This window comes from Meriones unguiculatus, chromosome X (assembly GCF_030254825.1).
Source record: "Meriones unguiculatus strain TT.TT164.6M chromosome X, Bangor_MerUng_6.1, whole genome shotgun sequence".
NCBI lineage: Eukaryota > Metazoa > Chordata > Mammalia > Rodentia > Muridae > Meriones > Meriones unguiculatus.
In genome coordinates this window covers 33,053,509-33,072,022 of record NC_083369.1, presented here as the reverse complement: position 1 = coordinate 33,072,022, position 18,514 = coordinate 33,053,509, and the positions used below count along the sequence as shown (strand labels likewise).

The following is an 18,514-nucleotide window of genomic DNA, read 5'->3' as shown; positions in this document are numbered from 1 at the left end:
ATGTCCAACCAATGTCTGGCACAACCTGAGACCCACCCCATGGAAGAGAGCTAACCCCTAAAAATATTAACGATACTCTGATATTCTAACAGACAGAAGCCTATCATAACTGTCCTCTGAGAGGCTTAGCTAAGCAGGGGATTATAACAGATCCTGAGAGTCACAGCTAACCATTAGGTGGAGCATAGGGAGTCTTATGTAAAAGTTGGGGGAAGGCTATAAGAACCTGGAGGAGACAGGAGCCCCACAAGAGCAAGGTCCAGTGACCATGGGGGCTTATGGAGACTGAACTACCAACCAAAGACCATGCACAGAGTGAAACTAGGTCCCCTAAACATATGGTGGGCAGCTCAGTCTTCATGAAAGTCCCCTAGCAAGTGTAATGGGGGTTGTCTCTGACATGGACCCTGTTTCTGCTTTTCCCAAGCTGGGCTGCCTTGTTGGGCCTCAAGTGGAAAAGGATGTGTTCAGTTCTGATGTGATTTGATGTGCTGTGATGGGTTGGTGTGGGGAGGAGGATTTCCCTTTTCTGAGGAGAAGGGGAGGGAGGAGAAGGAGAAGAGTGTGGAAGGGAAGGGCCAGGAGGGAGGGGGGCTATGATTGGGATGTAAAGTGAATTTAAAAAAAAAAAAGAATTACTGTATAATCCTTCTATATCAATCCTGGGCACATACCCAAGGGCTCCATATATTTTTAGAGATGCTTGCATATCCATACACATTACTTCTCTATTCATAGTAGCTAGGAAATGGAATCAGCCTGGATGCCTATTAACTGATGAATAGATATGTAGTACCTATATGTAATAAAATTTTATTCAGATATATAAAGAAATATAAAATTATAAAATTTGTAGGAAATGGATGGAATTGCAAGATGTTATACTAGTGAAGTTAACTCAGGCCCAGCAAGATAATTGTTCCATGTTATCCCTCAAGTGTGAATCCTAGCTGTGATTACTTTTTTAGATTTGTTTGTTTAATTTAGAGTGCCTGTAGAGCTCAAAAAGCTAATAAGGGCCAACAAGATGGGATGTTTTTAAGAGGTGACATGATAGTAGAATAACTGTAATATGAATGTAGAGGGGAGTAATGTAGTTTAAATGAAGATTTGGGTGTTAGGTTAGGGGACAGTAGGACGTATGCTTGGGTTAACTTTAATTAACGATATATAACAACCTCTTATGGAAACACACTACTTTGTAAACTAATTAAAAATGTAATATAATGAAGGAATTTGGAACACATATATCCTGCATAGATGGATAGTGCTTTCCTCAGAAGATATACATTATTAAAATAACATCCCAGTGCCAGGTGAGGAATGCATCCCTATGAGTTGTTTTTCAGAGAGACTCCAGAGCTACTCATACCAATATAGGCATTACCACTCCTCTTGGTTACCTACCATATGATAGTGACTAGACGTGGAGTCACTATTGCTTAAAACACAACATATTTCACTTGCAGGACACAGAGAAATAATGCTAGAACTGATCTGAAAACTTCTTCACTGCTAGCTAATTTTCACAATACTGGAAGATGATGGAAGATGTAGACCATCTGGGTAAAAAAGTCTTTGACATGAACTGATTGGCCTGCTCTATCATCACCTTTCCCTTGCGGGGGGGGGGGGGCAGCCTTACCAAGACACAGAGGAAGACAATGCAGCCAGTCCTGATGAGACCTGTTAGGCTAGGGTTAGATGGAAGGGGAGGAGGACTTCTCCTATCAGTGGACAAGGGGAGGGATATAGGGGGAGAAAAGGGAGAGAGGGTGGGACTGGGAGATAAGGGAGGGGGCTACAGCTGGGATACAAAGTGAATAACTTGTAATAACAAATAAAAAGGGGAAAAGTTATCAATGGTATTACTTACTGGTGACTCTTGAGTGCTACAATATCAACCTGCCAGTCAATATATGCTCACTGGTGCAACAATGGCATGGCTGTTAATAGAATAACCATCTACTTTCTGATTGAATTTAAGGTCTACTATGAGGGAAAGCACTCATACTTAGTACTGTAAACCTAGTCAAAAACTTATTAATGAGAAAATCATAGCCACTAGAGGAGAACTTACTACTGTTGGTTTGCTAAAGAGACATGTCAAACTGACTTCTAAACGTGTATGTTCATACCCATAGATTAATGTTGCCCTCTATCTTAGTCAGAGAAGCTTCTTTCTGCCATGGATAGCAGTTCATGAAGTTACTCTCAACTGGTCAACATTTTGAGAAAAAGTGACTGTTAAATGTTCATCCTTAAATGGGACATCTATTTCAAACCTATTAAGGTTCCAGGAACACACAGAAGACAAATTAAAACAAATCTAAGAGACAGAGGATGGGGGAGGAGTGCTATGAAATGCTGCCTTCTCAACATGACATGGACACTGTGGTTATTTGCATATAATCTGTACAAAATAAAGCCAACATAGTAAAAATTCCAGAAGGCAAGACTAATTGGACTAATTGTGTTACAAAACAGAGAAGTGACATGAAGGTGGGAGGGGACATGATGGCAGGTGTCTAGGAGAAATAGGAGAGAAAAGTCAAAGCATCTATGTATGAAAAAAAAAAAAGGCTAAATGAACAAAAATGAAAAGAAGGCCTAAAAACATAGTTCAGTGGTAGCATACTTGCCTACCTTATCTGAAAACTTAGGTTCAGTTACAAGTACCACCAGAAAAGAAAAAAAAAATGATAAGAGTTCCAATAGTCTTCTGCTGTGGCAGATACTACTTGACAGACTGTGGGAAAATGCTAGAGGAGGAACTGAAAAGAAAAGCTCTTGGCAAAGGGAATGTTTCATTCCTTTCCTAGCAAATGAAGTAACAGTTTCAGTACACATCACCTCAGAGATAAGGGGGTGAGGGTGGGAGAAAACTTCTCAAGAGTTTTACAAAGACAGAATAGATAAATGGTAGGTGCTTACTTTTATGGAAAAATCTTGATTTTATAACTAGAAATGTCTTCTTTTGGTAGACTATAGGTATAATGTTCTTGTGGAATGTATACAATTTACCCTTGTTCATTCAAATGCTGATTTCTCTACCCCACTATCTGGTTTTGTTCCAGACATTGTATTGTGATGCATCACCTGTCTCAAGTTTGTGTAAACATGCCACCAATTTGTTCTCTGTAATGGCCAATTAAACAACTAGCCAGTGCTTTCAAATGGTGAGAATAGGGTGGGACATCCTAGTATGGAGGGCAGGAGAAGGAAGCTAATAAGAGGAGGAGAACAGAGACCAACAAGGGAGGACTTCAAACCATGGGGAAAGATGAACAAGACCTAACATATGACTGAAAGCAAGTATAATCAGAGAAATCTGAATGGTAGGAAATTATGAGGGATTGGAGGTTTAGTAACTATTGCCCAGCATTATGTTCTAGGTTAATTAAATAAATACTAGTCTCTGTGTGGTGATTTGGGTATTCACCTGGTTTAGCAATAACCGCTGCTTAACTGAAAGATAAATCAATAAATATTAATAGCCCACAACAGTAGACGATAAAGTTCAAAAAAGAAAGATTCCACTGTGCCCTACAAATTTTTTTCAAATTTAGACTGTAAAGAGCTGCCTTTCAAAGGGCCTATTTCTCCATCTTTCTCTATTGAAGCTAAAGCAAATAAAGAATTTGAGATGGAAACTACCTATTTATTCTATTATACTATCAGTTGCTCTAACTCTGTCCGGTGAGGAGAATCAGGGGCCCTTCTTCTTGAACTGGGTACTATTCACCAGGGTCATCCTTTTATAAACTCTCTTATCAGTTCATACCTAGGTGAATTATTCTTCCTCTGAGGAGAAAAACTCTAAAGAGAAAAGGAAATTCGATAATTTATATCCAGAAACAGACTTTACTGGGTTGGAAAATAACCTTCTTAGGATACACATAAGGTGCCTCAACAATAAGAGGGGCCATGGACCATTTTAGTAACCATTGCATTTTATTAATTTTTTAAAGAATTATAACAACAATTTCTTTTCTTTCATAGAACAATTTAAAATATTTAAGTATTCACAACTATAGTTTTAGGAAAATACAAAACGAGAAAAATACTATTGAAAAGTTAACAAAAGAAAAATTTCAAGCATAAGTTAAATGAATAAGTGCATCTTATGTGTAGGTCTGCCCAGCACTGACAGGTATTGTCAGGGGTCCTCAGCCGAGTAATGCCGAATTCAAAATACTGTCTAGATTTTCCTTGTTCAAAGGAGGGATTTTGGCAACTTCAAAGAAGGTCCTACAAAAGGAAGAGTCGTCTGCTTAGAGGAAAATAAGCCAAAGCAAAAGAGATTCCACAGAGGACATGGTACATTAAAGCCCCTGGTTTCCTTTCTGGCCTTAACTGTAGAGGAGAAAGGAAGGTGTAAAGTTTCTGAATCCTGTATTTTAAGTGAGATTTGTCTAGACTCACTGTTTTAAAGGTTTCTCATGAAACCTGGAATTTGGTACTTACTCTTCAGAATACTTCTCATACACATTCTTGAGGCAAGAAAAGGGTTGGCAGGCCAGCAAATGGTTTAGCTTCCTGACCAAGATGTGAAGCTGAGCAATGTGGTAGCCAGTGTAATTTTCCAGTATAGGAACCTGAAAAAAATAAGAATGAACAATAACTTCTATTATTGAAAGTATGCCCTTTACCTCCGAGTATGCTATTCAGGTCCAAACATCCCATCTCTGGTTTAGTCAGGGGAGATACTCAAAGACTCACATAGTATAAATACTAACAATTGTAGGCTAACATCTAAAAGAATGAGTTTCAAACATAAACTTCCAAGATGATTATGTCCAAATATTATCACTTATATGGTAGCTCTCATTCTAGGTGTTCATGAAAGCTAAACTCTACCAAAGACAGAAGGAATAGATTTTGGAATTTTACCCCAAACACACCATACTCATTTCTTTAGTACCTTTACATCTTTTCAGTTAAAACTTTATCCACATCAAATATCTCCTCACACAAGCTCCTACTCATTTTTCAAGACTGAGCTTAAAAATTACCTCTTCTGAGGTGTGTGTGTGTGGGGGTAGTGAAACATGATAAGAAAATGGAGGAAAGAGATACTAAAAGGTATTGAAAGCTGCAAGGAAAACAAAACAGAAACAAAAACTGTAGTCATTTATAAAGGAAGACCTATGAGAATAACAGCTGGCTTCTCAGCTGTTATTTGAAAATCTGGAAACTAGAAGAGCCTGAAGTAATGCTTTCCAATTCCTGAAAGACCATGACCACCAACCTTGACTATATTTAAAAAATATCTGCTATACTTGAAGGAGAAAGCAGACTTTTCAATATATAAATATCTTTTTAAAATATCTTCAACATACCAAATCTAAAGAAAACCTAGAAAGATATTTCAACCTGAAGAGAGCAATGAGCATAGCCAAGAAACTCAGGAAAGAAATAAAAAGCCATAGTTACTAAGAAACAAAGTACGATTAAAACACAAAACAATGCCAAAAATCAACAACACAATGACCCCAATTCTCTCTCTCTCTCACTTCAAAAATAACATTAAATAAATATTAATAGCCACAATTTTCCAATCAAAAGACATTGGTTGGCTGAACAGAACAAACAACCGAATCCACCTGTCTATTGTTTTCAAGAAACACATTTTATCTTTAAAGATAGCCACCACTTTAAAGTAAAGATGCACAAAAGTACTCTAATCGAGCTGGACCAGGAAGCAAGGAGACATTGCTATCCTAATATCTGGCAGCATAGACTCCACACTAAAAGTAATCAGAAGATATAAAGAGGAACAATTCTAATCAAGAGAACAGTGAACCAAGAAGACATTACTATCCTAAATATGCATCAAACCCTGGGGTTTTACAATTTCATTTAAAAATTACTACTGGGGGAGGCGGGGCAAGATGGCGGTACCAGGAGGACTCTCATTCCGAGCAGCAGCACAGCAGGATCGGCACAGTGACCAACAATCAGAACTCAAAGCGATAAAACACAGGCGATTCTGTTTCCCAGGTGAGAGGATACCCCACGGTGGGGGATTCAATCAGCTTTTAACTCACACGGCTAAACCGCTGAAGAGATCCTGGTTCTGCCAGGCCAGACTCTTGGCCACCAGCCCCAGCCAAGAGCCATAAGCCAGGGTCTCTAGTCACAGTCCCAGACTGAACCCTGTGCACCACACTACCAGAGACTGGAATTTTCAGTCGAGAGATAACCCAACGGTGCAGGAAACGATTGGGACCAACCTTAGGTCACCCAGACATCCCCTGGAAAAGACTCGGGTTATGAAGGCGCCCCAGGAGCCAGCCCGGAGCCAGAGCCAGGGACCCAGGCTCCAGCACAGAGCCCTGCCTGCCTGCGTGCCTGATTCGCCACCTGAGATACAACTGTGGGCACCAGGGCACCAGCGAATGAGTTTCACTGTCCGGTGCAAACACACAGGGAGGGAAACGGCTGGTCTGATCTCAGAGCACTCACCCCCACGCCGACACCCCCATGCCGAAAAGGTCTCAGGAAAATTACCCAGTTTAGGCAGACGCCCAGGCTCCCAAAGGTCGGAAAGGCAGACACAGGCAGTTTCTGTGCACCAGCTAGCTGGTGGAGATGGAGCGGTGAGCCCCAGGGCATAAAAGAAGACTGGGAGTCCCTGTCTCCAGAGAATACACAAGGAAGGAAGGAAACTATACTGACTTAAATCACCCAATCCTTCCCTGGAAAAAGTCTCGCAGACAGCTGGGCCGAGCCGCCATCACTCAGCTGTGCTCCAGACACAGGCACAAACAGTTGCTGCGCGCTTGATGTCCAACTGGGTCACAGCAGCTGATCATTAAATTTACAGCAAGAAACCCAGAATCAGGGCAGCTGTCCTCAAGACTTCCCTGGGTAAGAGGAGAACCCTCTCGACTAACAAAGACCACAGTTACCACTCAGGTCGCTATCCCTGAGGTGAGCAGCAGCAACTCCTGAAAAAACGCCAGCCATCCAGGGACTATACCCAAAAAGCTGAGAAGACTTCCTTCAGGAAAAAACAGCTTTCTTCCAAGGGGATTCTCTCCACCACAGAATTCCCAGGAATTACCAGAAAATAACCCCAAACACCTAAGATAACACAATGGGTAGAGGCCAGCATAAAAGCTCAAGCAACAAAAGACAGAGCAATATGGCATCTCCAGAACCCAGTTACCCAGGGGAAAGTAGCCCTGGACACCCCACCATAACTGAAATCCAAGAAGATGACCTAACATCTATGCTCATGAAGATGATAACAGAGGAAACAAACAAGATACATAAAGACATAGAGGAAGATAAACTCAAACAGAATATTGCCATCCTTAAAGAAATAGAGGAAGTTGCAGCCAGTTTATGGAATTTAGAAAGGAAATGCTTAAAGCACTGAATGAAATAAATGAAACAGAGTTGAAGGAAATAAAAGAAAAACAGGAAAGTACAATCAGACAGGTGAAGGAAGTAAACAAAACAACTCAAGAGCTGAAGATAGAATTGGAAAAATTAAAGAAAATACAAATGGAGGAAATAATGGAGAGGACGAATCTAGGGAAGAAAACAGGAACTACAGAGGTAAGCATAACCAACAGACTACAAGAGATGGAAGAAAGAATCTCAGGTGTAGAAGATACAATGGAAGAAATTGATGTATCTGTCAAAGAAAATGTTAAATCCAAAAAATTCCTGACACTGACCGTCCAAGAAATCCAAGACAATATGAAAAGAAAAAACCTAAGAATAATAGGTAAAGAAGAAAAAGAAGACGCCCTTCTCCAAGGCCCAGAAAATATTTTCAACAAAATCATTGAAGAAAATTTCCCCAAGTTAAAGGAGAGGCCAATAAGAATACATGAGGCTTTACAAACACCCAACAAATTTGACCAGAAAAGAAAATCCTCCTGCCACATAATAATCAAAACAGTAAGTATACAGAACAAAGAAAAAAATACTAAAAGCCACAAGGGGAAAAAGTCAAGTAACATATAATGGCAAACCCATTAGAATCACACCTGACTTTTCAACAGAGACTATGAAAGCCAGAAGGGCCTGGACGGATATCATGCAGACCCTAAGAGAACACAGATGTCAGCGCAGGCTACTATACCCTGCAAAGCTATCAGCCCTCATAGATGGAGAAAATAAGATATTCAATGACAAAAAGAAATTTCAACAATACCTACACACAAATCCAGCATTACAGAAGACACTGGAAGGGAAAATACAACCCCCAAAAAATTAGCTTCTTTCAAGAAAACACAGGAAATAATTAACCTTACTACAGTAAAACAAAAAGCAACAAAGCACACGACCTTATGACCACAGCCAACATCAAAATCAAGGGATCTAACAGCCACTGGTCATTAATCTCTCTCAACATCAATGGACTCAACTCGCCAATAAAAAGGCACAGATTAACAGAATGGATACGTAAACAAAACCCAGCAATCTGTTGCATACAGGAAACACACCTAAGGCACAAAGATAGACATTACCTGAGGGTAAAGGGATGGAAGATGGCTTTTAAAGCAAATGGATGCAAGAAGCAAGCAGGAGTAGCCATTCTAATATCTGACAAAATAGACTTTCAACCAAAATTAATAAAAAGAGATGGGGAAGGACACTTCATACTCATCAAAGGAAAATTCCACAAGGAAGACATCACAATCCTGAACATCTATGCCCCAAATATAAGAGCACCCACATTTGTTAAAGAAACATTGATAAAATTTAAACCACATATAGATCCCCACACATTAATAGTGGGAAACTTCAACACCCCACTCTCAACAAGGGACAGGTGAACAAAACAGAAATTAAACAAAGAAACAATGTCTCTGACAGAGGTCATGAATCAAATGGACCTAACAGCCTAACAGACATTTACAGAACTTTACACCCAAACACAAAAGAATTTACCTTCTTCTCAGCACCTCAAGGAACCTTCTCCAAAATAGACCATATAGTGGGTCACAAAGCAAGCCTCATCAGATACAAGAAGATTGAAATAATCCCTTGTATCTTGTCTGATCACCATGGAATAAAGGTGGACCTCAACAATAACAGAAATAGCAAAAAGCCTACACACACATGGAAACTGAACAACTTGTTACTAAATGACAGCTGGGTCAGGGAAGAAATAAAGAAAGAAATTAAAGTCTTCCTAGAACTCAATGAAAATGAAGACACAACATACCCAAACTTGTGGGACACAATGAAAGCAGTGCTAAGAGGAAAGTTCATAACACTAAGTGCCTTCAAGAAGAAATTCGAGACAGCTCATTCAAGCACCCTAATGGCTCACTTAAAAACCCTAGAAAAAGAAGAAGCAGACACACCAAAGAGGAGTAGATGGCTGGAAATAATCAAACTCAGGGCTGAAATCAATCAATTAGAAACAAAACAATTCAAAGAATCAATGAAACCAAGAGCTGGTTCTTTGAGAAAATCAACAAGATAGACAAACCCTTAGCCAAGATAACTAAAAGGCAGAGAGACACCACCCAAACCAACAAAATCAGAAATGAAAAGGGGGATATAACTACAGACACTGAGGAAATCCAAACAATCATTAGGACTTACTTCAAAAGTCTATATGCCACAAAATTTGAAAATCTAAATGAAATGAACAATTTTCTTAATCAATTTGACTTACCAACGCTGAATCAGGACCAGGTAAATCAATTAAATAGTCCTATATCCCCCAAAGAAATAGAAGCGGTCATCAAAAGTCTCCCAACCAAAAAAAGCCCAGGACCAGATGGCTTCAGCACAGAATTCTACCAGACCTTCAAAGAAGAGCTAACACCAATTCTCTTCAAACTATTCCACAAAATAGAAACAGAAGGAACATTACAAACTCATTCTATGAAGCCACAATCACCTTGGTACCTAAACCTCACAAAGACTCAACAAAGAAAGAGTATTTCAGTCCAATCTCCCTTATGAACATTGATGCAAAAATACTTAAAATACTTGCAAACTGAATCCAAGAACACATCAAAGATATTATCCACTATGACCAAGTAGGCTTCATCCCAGGTATGCAGGGGTGGTTCAATATACGGAAATCCATCAATGTGATCCACCATATTAACAAACTGAAAGAAAAAAACCACATGATAATCTCCCTAGATGCTGAAAAAGCATTTGCCAAAATCTAACATCCATTCATGTTTAAAGTATTGGAGAGATCAGGGATACAAGGCACTTATCTAAACATAGTAAAGGTGATATACAACAAGCCGATAGCCAACAACAAAGTGAATGGAGAGAAACTTAAAGCAATCCCACTGAAAGCAGGGACAAGACAAGGCTACCCACTCTTTCCATATCTCTTCAACATAGTGCTGGAAGTCCTTGCTAGAGCACTTAGACAGTTGAAGAAGATCAAGGGGATACAGATTGGAAAGGAAGAAGTCAAAGTATCACTATTTGCAGATGATATGATAGTATACGTGTGTGACCCCAAAAACTCTACCAGGAAACTCCTACAGCTGATAAACACCTTCAGTAAAGTGGCCGGATACAAAATTAACTAAAAAAAAAAAAAAAAAAAAAAAAAAAAAAACAAAAAACAAATCAGTAGCCCTCCTGTATACAAAAGACAAAAGGGCTGAGAAAGAAATTAGGGAAACAACACCCTTCACAATAGCCACAAATGACATAAAGTACCTTGTTGTAACCCTAACCAGGCAAGTCAAAGGCTTGTATGAAAAAAATTTCAAGTCTCTAAAGAAAGATTTAGAAGAAGATATGAGAAGATGGAAAGATCTCCCATGCTCATAGCTTGGCAGGATTAACATAGTAAAAATGGCCATCTTACCAAAAGCAATCTACAGATTTAATGCAATTCCTATCAAATTGCCAACACAATTCTTTACAGACCTGGAAAGAAAAATTCTCAACTTCGTATGGAGTAACAAGAAACCCAGAATTGCTAAAACAATCCTCTACAATAAAAGATCTTCTGGAAGTATTTCCATCCCTGATCTCAAGCTGTACTATAGAGCAACAGTAATAAAAACTGCATGGTACTGGCATAGAAACAGAATGGTAGATCAATGGAACCGAACAGAAGACCCAGAAATAAACCCACACACTTATGGACACCTGATTTTTGACAAAGATGCCAAAACCATACAATGGAAAAAAGATAACATCTTCAACAAATGGTGCTGGTCCAACTGGATGTCTACATGTAGAAAAATGCAAATAGATCCATACTTATCACCCTGCACAAAACTGAAGTCCAAGTGGATCAAAGACCTCAATATAAAACCAGACACATTAAATCAGCTAGAAAAAAGAGTGGGGAATACCCTAGAACTCATTGGTACAGGAGAAAACTTCCTGAACAGAACACCAACAGCACAGGCTCTAAGAGCAACAATCAATAAATGGGACCTCATGAAACTGAAAAGCTTCTGTAAAGCAAAGGATAGTGTCATCAAAACAAAACGACTGCCTACACATTGGGAAAGAATCTTCACTAACCCTTTATCTGACAGAGGACTAATATCCAGTATATACAAAGAACTAAAGAAGCTGAAAAGCAGCAAACCAAGTAATCCAATTAAAAAATGGGGAACAGAGCTAAACAGAGAATTCTCGATAGAGGAATATCGAATGGCAGAAAAACCCTTAAAGAAATGCTCATCCTCATTAGCCATCAGGGAAATGCAAATCAAAACAACCCTGAGATACCACTTTACACCCATCAGAATGGCCAAGATGAAAAACTCAAGCGACAACACATGCTGGAGAGGTTGTGGAGAAAGGGGAACCCTCCTCCACTGCTGGTGGGAATGTAAACTGGTACAACCACTCTGGAAAGCTATCTGGCGCTTTCTAAGACAATTAGGAATAGTGCTTCCTCAAGACCCAGCTATACCACTGCTAGGTATATACCCAAAGTTCGTTCAAGTACACAAAAGGGATACTTGCTCAACCATGTTTATAGCAGCTTTATTTGTAATAGCCAGAACCTGGAAACAACCCAGATGTCCATCAACGGAGGAATGGGTACAGAAATTGTGGTATTTTTACACAATGGAATACTACTCAGCAATCAAAAAGGAGGAAATCATGAAAATTGCAGACAAATGGTGGGATCTAGAAAAGATCATTCTGAGTGAAATATCCCAGAAGGAGAAAGACAAACACGGTATATACTCACTTATATAGACCTATAAGATATGATAAACATAATGAAATCTATACACCTAAAAAAGATAATAAAGAGAGCAGACATGGGGTAAGATGATCAATCCTCGTTTATAAAGACAGATGGGATGTGCATTGAACATATGACAGGAGTCTACTGAGCGCATCTGAAAGTCTCTACCTAGTAGTATTTTCAAAGCAGATACAAAGACTCATGACCAAACCTTTGGCAGAGTACAGGGAATCATATGAAAGAAGGGGAGTTAGTATGATGGGGAAAGGATAGGAGCTCCACAAGGACCAAATATACCTGGGCACAGGGTCTTTTCTGAGACTGACATTCAACCAAGGACCATGTATGGATATAAACCTCTGCTCAGATGTAGCCTGTGGTAGTACAATAACCAATTGTTTCCCATAATGAGGGGAACAAGGACTATTTCCAACAGGAACTCAATGACTGGCTCTTTGACCTCCCCACCCCCCAAAGGAGGAACAGTCCTGTTAGGCCACAGAGGAGGGCTTTGCAGCCAGTCCTGAAGATACCTGATAAAACAGGATCAGATGAATGGGGAGGAGGTCCCCCCCAACAATGGACTTGGAAAGGGGCACGGTGGAGATGACAGAGGGGGGGGTGGGATTGGGAGGAAATGAGGGAGCAGGACACGCCTGGGATACAGAGTTAATAAAATGTAACTGATAAGAAAAAAATAAAATTAAAAAAAAAGAAGAAAAGATCATCCTGAGTGAGGTATCCAAGAAACAGAAAGACACACATGGTATATACTCACTTATAAGTGGATATTAGACACATAATATAGGAAAACCTACTAAAATTTGTACACCTAAAGAAGCTGAGTAAGAAGGAGGACGCTGGGTAAGATGCTCAATCCTCATTCAGAAAGGCAAATGGGGTAGACATCAGAAGAAAGTCAAAACCAGGAACAAGACAGGAACCTACCACAGAAGGCCTCTGAAATACTCTACCCTGCAGGATATTAAAGCAGAAGCTGAGACTCATAGCCAAAATTTGGGTAGAGTGTAGGTAATCTTATGAAAGAAGGGGGAGATAGCTAGACCTGGAAGGGTCTGGAGCTCCACAAGGAGAGCAATAGAAGAAAAAAAATGCCCAGGGGTCTTTTTTTGTGATTGATACTTACCAGGCCACATAATAAGACTATGAAAGACAGTCCTGATGAGACCTAGTAGCCTAGGGTCAGATAAAAGAGGAGGAGGACCTCCCTCATCAGTGGACTGAGGAAGGGGTATGGGAGGAAATGAGGGAGGGATGGTGGGATTTGGAAGGGAAAAGGGTGGGTGCTACAGCTGGGATACAAAGTGAATAAATTGCAACAAATAAAGAAATTATATTAAAATATTTCAAAAAATTCAGAATGATTTAAATTACTCCTAGAAAATAAAATATCTAGGAATAACCTATCTGACCACAATGAAATAAAACTTAAAATTGACAGCAAAAAATAAAAAAAAAGATCTTTAGTAAATATACAAAGACATGCACATTAAGCTACTCATTGCTGAATGATGAGTAGCTTTCTTGGTCAAAGAAGAAAAAACCAAAAAAGAAAAAAAACATCTTAGGACTAAATATAAATGGAAACATAACACAAGAAAAACCTCTGGGGCACAATGAAAGTAGTCCTGGAAGGGTAATTTATAGCAGTAAGTGTCTACATCTTTAAAAAGCAAAACAACAACAACAAAAAAATAACAAAAAAAACAGAAAAAGTACAAAGAAATAGCTTACATATACAACTCAAATTTTGTAGAAATAAAACAAACTAAAACCAAAAAGTCAATGGTAAAAATAATAATAATAATAATCAGAGCAAAAACCACTGAACTAGAAAAAAGAAAACAAAACAAATAGTCACCAAAACTAAGACCCAGTTTTTTGTTTTTGTTTGCTTGTTTGTTTGAGAAAATAAAGAAGATTGACAAGCCCTTAAAGCAACTAATCAAAATAAAGAAAGGACCCAAATTAACAAAGTCAGATATGAAGAGGGAAATAATATAATGGACAGCACAGAAATTCTGAAAGTTGTAGGGAAATATTTTAAAAACCTGTGCTCTATTAAGCTGGAAATTTTAAAACAAATGGGTGAATTTCTATATTTAGTCAAACTACCATAATTAAACCAAAAATTCAACAACTCGAAAAGACCCACAACCAATGAGAAATCAAAATAGTAAAAAAAGCCTCCCAGATTAAAAAAAAAAAAAGGTTCAGAGCCACATGTATTCACCAACAGAATTCTATCAGACATTCAAAGAAGATCTACAACTAAACCTTTTTCAAGTATTCAAAAAATGGAAATATAAGGGGCACTGCCAAATTCCTTCTATGAAGCCAGTAACACTCTAGTACACAAACCAGATAAATATGAAATAAAAAGCCACTCTCCCTGATGAACAAAAGAATACAGACATACATAAAAAGCATCACACATCATGACCAAATATGACTTATTCCTGAAATGAAAGGATTGTTCAACATTTGCATGTCAATTAATGCTGGAAATGCCTTTGACAAATCCAACACATCTTCAGGATAAAAGTCCTAGAGCAGCAGTTCTCAAACTGTCAAGGCCCCTTTGGGAGGATTGAATGACCCTTTCACAGGGACTGCATTATCAGATATCCTGCATATCAGATATTTAACTACTATCCATAATAGTAACAAAATTACAGTTATGAAGTAGTAGTGAAAATAAATTTATGGTTGGGGTCGCAAAAACACTGTCTTAGAGATTGTAGGGATAGAGAGAACATACTTCAATACAATAAAAGCTATATGTAAGAAACCCACAGCCATCATCATTCCAAATGAAGAAACACTTGAAGCAATCTCACTAGAGTCAAGAATGAGACCCTAGCTGGAGTAATAAGACAAGAGAAGAAACATTAAAGATATGTAGTTTCAGAAATAAAATGTCAAAGTACCCTTATTTGCAGATGAGATAATAGTATATATTAGAGACCCTAAAAATTCTCCCAGAAAACTTCTAAAAATGTTAAATAAATTTATCAATGTGGTACAATACAGAATCAACTTTCACAAATCAGTAGTTTTTCTAACATACCCGCAAACATACAGAGAATGAGATTATGGATAATCTTATTCATAATGACTTGAAAGAAAATAAAATATCTAGGAATAAACGTAATCATCGATGAAGTAAAGGAATTCTACAATGAAAATTTTAAACCTTTAAAGAAAGAGACAGAAAAAGACAATAGAAAATAGAACGATATCTCATACTCATAGATTGGTAGAATTAATTTTGTGAAAACAAGCCATTTTACCAAAGCTATTTATAGATTTAGTGCAATCCCAATCAAAATCTCCATCTCCTCCTTCACAGAAATAGAAAAAACAAAACAACAAATTCATATGGAACCACAAAAGACCACAGATAGCCAAAATGATCCTGAGAAAAAGAACTGTTGGAAGAATTATATTCCAGATACTAAGATATATTACAAAGCCATAGTAACAAAATCAATATGATACTAGTACAAACAGACATGTAGACCAATAACAAAATTGATGACATAAACATGAGTACACATAATTTCAGCCACTGAACATTTGTCAAAGATACCAAAAAATGTAAGCCAGAGAAAAGAAAACATCTTCAATAAATGATTCTGGGAAAACTGTATATCCACATGAAAAGGAATAAATTTATGCTCATACCTATCACCTTGCCCAAAATTCTAACTCCAAATGGATCAAAGACCTAAATGTCTAGAATACTGAAACTTCAAGAATAAAATATAGGCAGTACTCTGTATGATATAGGTGTAGGAAAGGACTTCCTCAATAGGACTCCATTTGCCCAAGAATTAAGGCCAGACAAGTAGGACTCCATAAAACTAAAAGGCTTTTGCATACATAAAAAAGTAATCAGCTGGAAGAAGAGGAAACCCACTTCTTGGAATGAAAGAAAATCTTTTGCCAGCTATACCTCTAACAGAAGATTAACATCTAGATTATGTAAATAAGTAAAAAAAATAGTAAAAAACAAACTCAAAAAATGCGAGTTCGCAAAAGAAGAAAAAAATAGCTAAGAAACTTCCAAAAAATATTGAGCATCCTTAGTAATTAAGGAAATGCAAATAAAACAACCTTGGGATTTTATCTTAATCTACTTAGAACACAAAAGATTAACAGAAACTTGAAACACCAAAACTGCTAGAAAAAAGTAAATACATTCGGTGCAGGTTCACCGAACTGTATATGTGGTATATTCTCAGCATTCAAAAGTTTGCTCATCAAGAGTGGTTCAGAACTTCTAGATAGGAGGCCTTAAATATGGTTTAAGAAGGGCATTGTTACCATATTTTATAAGAATGTGGTATCTTATAAGAATTCAAACTTCTCTATAGTTACTTTTCTCTACAATATTTTATAAAAATGAGGAAAGTATCAAGTATGACTTTTAACTACAGGTGGTTACAAGTGTTTGAATGATTTCTACTTCAAAGGATAGCACCATAGGTATGTCCTGTTACACACGTGGACAGATCCTTTTACTATTCTATAGTCTCCAGGTCAGTGCTTCTCAAACCCTAGTCCAACAAGACCTTTACAAATCCAGTCCTTCTAAGACTGCAAAGGACAGAAATGGATTGGGTGTAATAAATAGCAAGCAAGCATACCACGGCTCCTATGACAGACAGAGTAACTTCACATTGGTCTGTTTTGTAAGTTTGGCTTTTCGACCAGGCTTTCTTTGTAGCAAAGAGTGTTATCGTATTGGGGCTAAGGACAACTCAATAAATAATTGAAAGCCTTCACTGTAGAAAACCTTGTCCATACATTGCTCAGTCGTTAAAGAAGCCACAGAAATAGAGGAGTTTTGTGACATGAACTTCACAGAGTCCTCATTTGCACCCCATCTCCATTCACCATGAGTATTTGCCCCAAGTATTTTTGGGGTCTGTCTGTGTGTGTGTGTGTGTGTGTGTGTTAATCTACCTGTGTGTATACATGCACGGGCCAGAGAAGAATGTCAGGTGTCCTGCTCTATTGTCTCATTGAACCTTGAGCCAGGCTAGCAGCCAGCAAGTTTCCAATGATTTCCTTGTTTTGACAACTCCCACCTCCCTCTCCTACACACTGACTAGGGGTGCAATCAAGAATGGCTATGTGTAGCTTTTTATATGAGAACTTAGAACATCATGCTTTAGCAACTGAGCCGCCCAATCCATTTACACAATTGTCGAGATTCCTCATGTAGAGGGCTAAGACGAAGGAGGCTGCAGCTAGCTTTGAAGGCTTCTCTTGGATATACTCATATTCCTGCAGGGTTATCTCACAGATGAAGCGGGACAAGGTTAGGGTCTTCATGCTAGCACTGATACACTAAAGGAAATAAGAAGAGTGGTTAACAGTCAATTCAGAAACACCGTAGCAGGCAGAAGAATCCCTTTCAAGTTATCTCTCCCCAGTCCACATGGCTCTCTACTTGAACAATGGACTTTTCCTACCATGACCCGTTTTGCAGACTCCTACCTACAAAAGTGTAGACAATCTAGAAGAATATTCTGATACTGAAATGGGAATTTGCTATTTTTAAGGCTCCTAAATTACCCAATGTCTACTCTTTCAGTCTCCTTGCTCTAATAATCATCCTTTGAAGGGTCATAGTCTCCCAACTGTGACCATGCATATAGTCCTACAGTAGCATATGTTTCACGCTCCAAAACATTCCCTTCCTTCTTATGTTTGAAAAAAAAATTAACTTATAACACACATAAAAACATATACAAAACAATTTCAGGATATAATGAATAATTATAAGCAATATAATTATATAATATATAACCAATATTCAACTAAGAAAAAGAATATTGTCAACATTTCCTCCAGATGTATGCATCCTCTCCTGATCAAGGAATATTTTTACCTCATCCCCTACGTTGTCCTTACCTGAAAACCTTATAGGTACACCACAGAAATCTATTATTTTCCCCACTCCAAGTATCTGATGAACAATCTTTCACCAAGAAGACTGCCAGCAACTTTGGATATAGAAAAGATTAATCTAGAACTCAAAATATCTAAGCTGTGTCTCCCCCCGTTACCGAAGCATATCTACGCAGAAAAGCATATGCAGTAGGAATATTGATGTCAAAGTTGAGGGTTTTCAGGATGCTGACTTCCAAGGAAATCATCTCATTCTGATGATAAAGATCTTCACAAATATAAAGGAACTTTGGCAGATTAGGTGGATAGGATTCCTGTGGATGGAAAGGAGACACAATCATCCATATAGACATCTTTTTAGTTTCTAATTATGATAGAAGGAAAAAGGGGAGAAGAGTG

General features: G+C 38.2%; 1 protein-coding gene across 1 annotated transcript in view; it reads right to left on the bottom strand.

The window, feature by feature from the left end:
* Positions 1–4,169: 4,169 nt before the first annotated feature.
* Ccnb3 (cyclin B3) overlaps positions 4,170–18,514 on the bottom strand; it is a gene marked incomplete at its 5' end in the record, with an annotated part of 58,383 nt that continues 44,038 nt past the window's right edge. The window contains 4 exon segments of the mRNA XM_060374629.1: positions 4,170–4,251; positions 4,468–4,598; positions 17,402–17,551; positions 18,274–18,429. Coding sequence (XP_060230612.1) covers positions 4,170–4,251; positions 4,468–4,598; positions 17,402–17,551; positions 18,274–18,429 — 519 coding nt within the window.